This window comes from Sinocyclocheilus grahami, unplaced genomic scaffold (assembly GCF_001515645.1).
Source record: "Sinocyclocheilus grahami isolate Dianchi unplaced genomic scaffold, SAMN03320097.WGS_v1.1 scaffold3301.1, whole genome shotgun sequence".
Classification (NCBI taxonomy): domain Eukaryota; kingdom Metazoa; phylum Chordata; class Actinopteri; order Cypriniformes; family Cyprinidae; genus Sinocyclocheilus; species Sinocyclocheilus grahami.
In genome coordinates, this window is record NW_015508444.1 from 114 (window position 1) to 8,999 (window position 8,886).

The 8,886-nt window shown below is 36.7% G+C and overlaps 1 protein-coding gene across 1 annotated transcript in view; it reads left to right on the forward strand.

The window, feature by feature from the left end:
- Positions 1-6,969: 6,969 nt before the first annotated feature.
- LOC107576170 (protein translocase subunit SecA-like) overlaps positions 6,970-8,886 on the forward strand; it is a gene marked incomplete at both ends in the record, with an annotated part of 3,876 nt that continues 1,959 nt past the window's right edge. The window contains 1 exon segment of the mRNA XM_016262413.1: positions 6,970-7,319. Within this exon segment, the coding sequence (XP_016117899.1) occupies positions 6,970-7,319 (350 nt within the window).

An 8,886-nucleotide genomic window follows, 5' to 3' on the forward strand; every position in this document is an offset into this window, starting at 1 on the left:
AGCCGTACGATCGTTTTTAAAAACTTCTTAGGCTTACGAAGCTTTTTGGAAACGCAGCCTTAGGGAGTTGCCTGGCCACGGATACAAAATTTCAATGTAATGATCTTTGAGCCACTTCTTTATCACTCTTGCTTTGTGATACGTGCTCCATCATGCTGCAAAATGCACGGATCATCACCAAATTCCTCATGGATCGTTTGAAGAAGTCGCACTTGCAGGACGTTTTGATACCATTCTTTATTCATGGCAGTGTTTTTGGGCAGAATTATGAGAGAGCCCACTCCCTCGGTTGAAAAGCAACCCCACACATGGATGGTCTCAGGATGCTTCACTGTTGGCACAACACAGGACTCATGGTAGCGTTCACCTTTTCTTCTCCGAACAATCGATTTTCCAGATGTCCCAAACAGTCGGAAGGGAGCTTCATCAGAGAAAATAACTTTGCACCAGTCTTCTGCTGTCCAGTCCTTGTACTTCCTGCAGAATTTCAGTCTGTCCTTGACGTTTTTCTTGGAGAGAAGTGGCTTCTTTGCTGCCCTTCTTGACACCAGGCCATTGTACAAAAGTGCAGATGTGCAGATGCTCTCACACCAACCTGCTGCCATTCCTGAGCAAGCTCTGCACTGCTGGTGACACGATTCTGTAGCTGACTCCTCAGGAGGAGACGGTCCTGGCGCTTGCTGGACACTCTGGGTCATCCTGAAGACTTCTTCACTGCAGTCGAACCTCTCTCCTTGAAGTTCTTGATAATCCGGTAAATGGTTCTTTCAGGTGCAATATTCTGGCAATTTCCTTGCATGTGAGGCCATTTTGATGAAAGCAAGCGATGATGGCTGCACATCTGGCTCAAAGATGTAACATTAAGACACTCTGGGACGTCCTGAAAACTTCTTCACTGCAGTCGAACCTCTTGATGATCCGGTAAATGGTTCTTTCAGATGCAATATTCTCTGTAGCAATTTCCTTGCATGTGAGACCATTTTGATGCAAAGCGATGATGGCTGCACGTGTTTCTTTGGAGGTAACCATTGCTAACAAGAACACAATGATTGGAAGCGCTTCTTCCCTCCTTTTATAGCAATCAGTCTGCTCTTACAATCTAATTAGTATGATAGTGATTTTACCTGACTAGTACTCATTCACACTTTCACATGTGCTGCTGATATGATTAGTCAATTAATGTTAGCTGGTCATTTTGTGTCAGGATAAAAAAACAGTGAAATTAGTTTTTTTTGTGAAAAGTTTTTAACAATTATTTAAAATGCATCTGATCACTCTACACCAGTGTTAATTTCGTTGATGAATAATTTTCTGCATAATTTTTGTCAACAACATTTTTTTCACCAACGACAATGAGATGATAACGAACTAAAACTCTTTTTGAATGACAAAAACTATGAACTAAATCTATTGAAATGTTCGTCAACGAATAAAAACGAGACGGAAATGTTAGGGAGGTACGATTTGGGAAGAGATTAATTCGGAACGAATCTGCTGCGTGGTTCGGAGGTTAGATGCTACATATGAAACGGCGGGACATAAGCTAACATACACTTGCTGCACGTTCCATAAAATGTTAAAAAAAGTCAATATGTGGGAGTAAGAGAAGAGCAGATATATTGATAAATCTGACGACGCAAGAGAGAACTCAATTCAGTCTGGTTTTCTGAGCGCAGACACTGAAGCACACACACACAGAAAGCGCCTCTCACAGCGCGCGAGTACTCTTTCGCTTCGCATGAACGGAGAATTGCACACAAAATGATGTCGAATTGTCCGTTTTGATGAGTATTCACGTAAACACAGTTGATTATGCCTTAAGTGAATGTAAACAGTAGGGAGAAGAGAACGTGTCTCAGTACATTGCATCCATTGCAGCAGTGCATTCAGTTTTAAAGGGACAGCAGCCTAATTTAGTTGCTATTGTCCGAGTCATTGATGTTAATCAAGCAACAAAAGAAAGACAGAAAATCACGCTCTGCTCTTGACTGAAAACTTTCGCAGCCCTAAAGATTAATCTAAATTTATTTATAAAAATATATATGTCTGCTTGAAAGAATGAAGAATATGGTAAACAAGTTGCTATAAAGAATGCATAATTAGCCTATATAACCATTTGGTATTTCATTAAAAAGAAGACCATGTTCTTGTTCTTTGTGAGAAGTGGTTTTAATTTTATTTTAACATAAAGGCATGTTGTGTGTCAACGCAGTTAATACGGTGTCTATCATGATAAAACCTTAATGTCAAACCTATATAATGAGTTTGGAAATTTTAGAGAAATGCTTAATAAATGCACTGTAACTAAACCCATTAGATTTTAGCAGACTAAATTTACTGTAGATTTAGTCGACTAAAATCTTAACCATTTTGTAATTCAATAAAAAAAAGACCATGTTCTTGTTCTTTGTGAGAAGTGGTTTTAATTTTATTTTAACATAAAGGCATGTTGTGTGTCAACGCAGTTAATACGGTGTCTATCATGATAAAACCTTAATGTCAAACCTATATAATGAGTTTGGAAATTTTAGAGAAATGCTTAATAAATGCACTGTAACTAAACCCATTAGATTTTAGCAGACTAAATTTACTGTAGATTTAGTCGACTAAAATCTTATGATATTTAGTCGACTAATTCAGATGACTAAAATATGACTAAAACTAAATGGCATTTTAGTCAAAAAACTATGACTAAAACTAAATCAAAATTTGCTGTCAAAATTAACACTGCTCTACTCAATAATCTAGAAACAATGTGAATGAACACCACAACAGCTTAAGTGGCAAACTTTGCAAAACACAAAATTTATGTCACTGCCAAAACTTTTGGCCATGACTGTACATCATTCGCTCATGTGAGTCTCATCATATCCATAAACAGAGAGATTATCACAATAGCAATCGCTAATGATAATGTAGCAAATTGGCTCAAATGGGAAATATGTGTAATTAATTAGAACTGGTTATAAAGATTATAAATATTTAGATTTAGCTTAGTTATCTTCCTGGCCACGAAATAATAGCTACAGTATACACTAGCAGTAGCTTAGCATGTAGCAAGATCAACATCTCAGTGACTTTGAACTGTGAGCAGCACACAATGACAATCAATCATGAATAATCGTTAGCGACTGTTTGGCCGCTGTTGGGCCGCTATAAGTAAGCTGTCCGCCATATTGGAAAGGTCAACTTGACATCATTCACCATAATAATCAATGAATATTCGAAGATGCCACAATTTATGATTCCGCCCATCTCTCGCATTCTCTGAAAGGTTATCCTGTTTCTTCGGGAATTTAAATCCTGGCAGTTTTTTACAAACATCGGCTAGGCAGGATTGTGGCATCTTTGAATATTCATTGATTATTATGATGAATGATGTCAAGTGGACCGTTAAAGATAGCAGACGCGTCTACATGCTTGGAGTTGTCGAATGAGGCATCTACCTATGCATATCTATGTTAAAAACGACACCTGACGAAAAGCTTGACAAATTTTTGGAAACAGCCAAGTGAACAAAACTACATAAATGTTATAATAGATAAATTAAATGTGCACAGTTTTTATTTTTTATTTTTTTACATGATTCCCAATTAATTATATTCACGATTTCTAGTATTTGTACAGGCTTTACATTTGTATTTCAATGTTGTAATTAGCAATTCATGTAATTTTATCTTTGAAGCAGATTTGTTACGTGACAGCATTAATTAAAGTTTCCTAAGGGTCAAGATCAAGTTATCTGTGTCTCCTGCGCTCCATCAAGCCACTCCCATAAGAGCTGTCAGCACTCATATTAATGCACGACTCAGATTAACTGTATGTGTGTAAGACTTGAATACAATTATAAAGTTATTATTTTATCACAAATAAATCTTTCAATGAGTAAAACTGGCTGTGTCTGTAGTATTATAGATTACACAACATTATAATATCATTTTCAAATTAATTTTCTAAATTATTATTATTTTAAATTATTGTCCCCGGATAAGTAGGGCACTCTTGTAATAAAGTAGCAGTGGCTGGGACAGATTTTAAGTATCTTAAAAAAGATGCAATCTAATCCTGTTTACATTAAATAAGCCACTCCCGAACAGATTTAAGTTTACGGACCTGTTGCTATGACATCAAGTCCAGGATGAACTTCGAAGAACCAAATAATCCAAGATCAAGCCAAATCGTCAACAATCAAATCCAGCTAACTGAGTTAGCGACGTACGAAGAACGGGCCCCAGATCATCTTAAATAAACAACACAGAACGAGACACATGAAAATAATAGCATTGATTACTAGGAGCACAAGTTAGGCACAAGAGTCCTATGGGTTGTCAGCAAAATCGACAATAACGATTTTTTAGCAAGAGGTGGACATTAAACATGCTGGTTATAATTTTAATGCAAACATGAAGAGGGAAAGTTTACAATGTCTGAAACATGATCCACCTTCGGCTGCAATAACAACTTCGGCTGCAATAACAACCATTTATTTAAAAACATCGTTTTCAACAAGTCAAAACAACAGCATAACATATGAGTAGACAGAAGACACCTGGGGCCTGTACCATGAAGCCGGAGTAGCTAGCTAGCCAGATGAATTCAGTTTAGTTTGCACCAATCCTGGGTTTTAGGTACCATGACAGTGGCTTGGCTTTTAGCGGCGTTCATTGCCATAGTAACATACACTGCACAGCTAACCTGCTCCAGGGCAGGTTATGTTCTGGGTAAGAGATCTCAACCTGAAATTGGACCAATCAGATGTGAGCAAATTGGCAGATGTCTGACGCAAAAAAAACAAACAAACAAGTATCTCCCCCAGTTTCTCTCCCTACAAATTAAAGGTAACTTTAAAGTACTTAACATTACAAGAAAATTGTCTGGCTTTAATGATAATTAAAATTTACACATGATTTATATAATTATAATATGAATATATTATTATTAATCCATTACACACAAGCACTTTTAGTTTGACAATTATTATAAAGCATTTATTTGGCTTTAATGATAATTACAATTTACACATGATTTATATAATTATAACATGACTATATTATTATTAATCCATTACACACAAGCACTTTTATTTGAACAATTATTATAAAGCATTTATTTTAAATGAAAATTAATGTATACAGATCATAAGTAATATAAATAAGCGGTAGAATCAATAGATAACGCTTTAAAAATGGCCACATGTGACCTTACATGTTCAAGTCTCTATCGCTATATATTATCAACTATAGTAAACTAACTTCATAAGTTTCACTTGTGACTGCACTAATAGAGCCAGAACATTTCTTTTATTTGTCCTATTTCTGGACTTCAATGTAAAATCCTTATATTCTTTAATATCTCATCCTTTAACAAAAGAGTTTTGAATCTCGCTGGCTCTCTCACGTGAATCACACTTGCTTTGTGTTGCAAGGCATGTGATTGGCTGTTCGCTACTGATATCACACATTCATGTGCACGTGCTCCACAAACTCAGGATTAAAGCCTGAGTTGACAAAGAAACTGATGATCAGCATCATGGTACCAATAAAGCTGGGTTGGAGTGGTCTGGTTTTGTCAATTCGAAACTAATCCTGTAACTCTGAATTTGTTAGAGGCCCCTGATCATGGTACAGGCCCCTGGGGTCTGTTCTTCGTATTTTGCTAACTCAGTTAGCTGGATTTGATTGTTGATGATTTGGCTTGATCTTGGATTATTTGGTTCTTCGAAGCTCATCCCGGAGTTGCTGTCATAGCAACAGGTCTGTAAACTTAAACCTGTTCGGGAGCGGCTTATTTCATGTAAACATGATTAGATTGAATATTTTTAAGTGGAATTGATATTTAAAATCTATCCCAGCCACTGTTACTCTACTACAAGAGTGCCCTACTAATCCGGGGACAATAATCTTTCAAATAATAATAATTTGAAAATTAATTTGAAAATAATATTATAATGTTGTGTAATCTATAATACTACAGACACAGCCAGTTTTACTTATTGAACGATTTATTTGTGATAAAATAATATAATTGTTATAATAGTTATAATTGTATTCAAGTCTTACACACATACAGTTAATCTGAGTCGTGCATTAATTTGAGTAATGACAGCTGTTATGGGAGTGGCTTGATGGAGCACAGGAGATGCAGATAACTTGATCTTGACCCTTAAGAAACTTTAATTTTGTTCGCTTGGCTGTTTCCTTATAAAGGTCCAGAAATTTGTCAAGTTTTTCGTCAGGTGTCTTTTTTAATTATATGATGTCATGACGTTGCTGTCTTGCCGCCGGCCTATCGCTGCATTGTTGAGCGTTGTTTCGAGTATCGATACATTTGCCCTTTACGGGGAACACGAGAATGAGCAGCATGGCTGTGATTAGGCCAGAGGCACGAGGCAATCACAGCCGCTGATATAGAGCCTGTATCGCTCGAGTATGAGAGGGATATTGTGTTTATACAACAGTTCGACGGAAAATGTGTGTAATTAAACAAGAAACAATGGAGTGCCTAATAAAACCCTCTTTTGTGCGGAACTACTTCCTTCCGCCACGGATTCAAAGCTCAAGTTAACAGTTAAACATACGTCACTTTTAGAATTCGTATAAAGGGTATGTGCTGCTTCAGTTCGGTTATTAGTGAGAAATAATGAGGTTATAAGAGAGAAACAATGTGGAAAGGCGTGCATTCAAATGAGAGAGAGAGACCGCGAAGCTAGACGTTTCTTCTTATATTAACTAACGTACTCTACAATTAGCTCAGTGAATAATAATACAAAAAATAGACCCGGCTAGAACAAGCGGAGTGATACAAAATTGTGAAAGGGCGTTTCTGTAGCGATACCAGTACAATATCTCACGGTTCTCAACCAATCAGATTTGAGAACCAGAACGAACTGTTGTATGTATATATATATATGTATGTATGTATGTATGTATGTATGTATAAAACAATAATATAATTTATAATAATTTACAGACTTCTGAAAAGGGAAGCATCAGGAAAACTGCTGTCATCAAGACTACTTTCCCTGCTGAAGAACGGACAATGGGAAAGAGATGATGTTGTTAAGTTGTTTAAAGCCCTCGTGAAAGAATTTAATGGCAAGAATGAAGATTTTCACACATGGATGATGAGAATCCTTCATCAAGTGAAGATTCACAAAATCCAAGTGTCAGATTTGACATCGGATGACAGTAACATTGTGGATCAGGTTGAGGCCAAAATTAATGACATAGGCAGAAACACTGATGAGAAAACACTGGATGAGATTATGAAGGAAATATGTGAACAAGCAGTTATTGATGAAGAAATGATGGCATTGGCTGATTTGGAAAAGGCCAACAAAGCAGTAAATTCATGCAAGTCACAACTGGCACATATTCTTACTTGTGTGAAATCATCAAGACGAGAGCAGACAACAGAAGGTGATACTTTGCTCAGTAAACAGTTTCAAATGAAGTGTATGATTGTAGACCAACTCAAGAATAACATTCAAGACGCTGTAATGAAGTTGAAGAGGGCTGAAAGCAGAGGAGGAAATGTGAGACTATTGGATAAACATACAATTTTTCTGGCCGAAGACTCTTTGAAGAGGGCTGTAAGTAGAAGAGATATGAGCCTGCCTGAAAGACTTGCCCTTGTTGTGATAGAAGACTTTATAAAGAGGGGTGAAATCAAACGAGGAGATGTGAACTTGGCTGAAAAATTTGCTCTGCTTTATGCAGAAGACGATACAAAAAGAGCCGAGCGCAGTGGAGGAGATGTGAACCTGGCTGAAAGACTTATATTGTTGCTGTTAGAACAACCTATTCACAGTTCTCAAAAAATTCTGGAAGAGCTCATAATGGAATATGAACATATCAGGTCGCTGGGTCTTGACACCATTTTCTCTTTGGACACCATATTTTCTCTAAGTGGCTTTTTGTCAAAGATATTTAGATAAGACATAATGTTTAGATGATAAGACTGTCTTAAAATGTGACACTTCTCTTGAGCTTTCAGTTCTTGTCAGTCAAATTGACATACACTTATATGTGTATTCACGCACGAACGCACACACACACAAACGTTGGGTTTCCATGTTTTATGGGGACATTCAATCGACATAATGATTTTTATTCTGTACAAAAACTGTATTTTCTCAACCCTTATCCTAAACCTACCCATCACACAAAACGTTCTGCATTTTTAGAGTTTCAAAACACTTCACTGTGTATGATTTAAAAGCTGTCTTCTTAAAAAAAAAAAAAAAACACACACACACAAGGTAAAAAGTTACTGGTATTTATATCCTTGTGGGTCCCCATAACATAGGGAAAACCAGGACACACACACACACACACATTAGGATCAAGAATGGTTATTTATACACATACTTCATACTAGGAATGTGCCTCTGAGCAATATAATTTAAAACAAGAATTGTAAAGTATGACAGATGCTATAAATGTTGCCTAATCAGGGTACATACTCAAATATGATACTGCATGTTTAGGGTTAAAATAGAAAGATGTTCTGTTGTATATTTATATAAAATGTTTATGCATGCTCTGTGTACAAGTACTATAAGTGCAAATCTTCATGTAATGGAATTGTTCAAAACAAGTAAATCCTGTCTGTCTAATTAAAGTAAGGACATACAGGACAATGCTGAAGAAATAAAGGCTTTGGAACCTCAGTTCCCAGCAGCTGATTTTTCATAAGCTGGAATCACTGGAGCAAAATCTTTGACTGGAATATCTGAACTTGTGAGAATTGGGCTTGTCGCAAACATTGGTAGAATCACTGCTCTAAAACTGTGAAAGTCACTGCTGCGATTACAGGTGTGCTGTCTGGTCTCTCTCGCCATCGACACCATCTTCTTTGTGAAAGATGCTAAAGAGGTGAAATCAA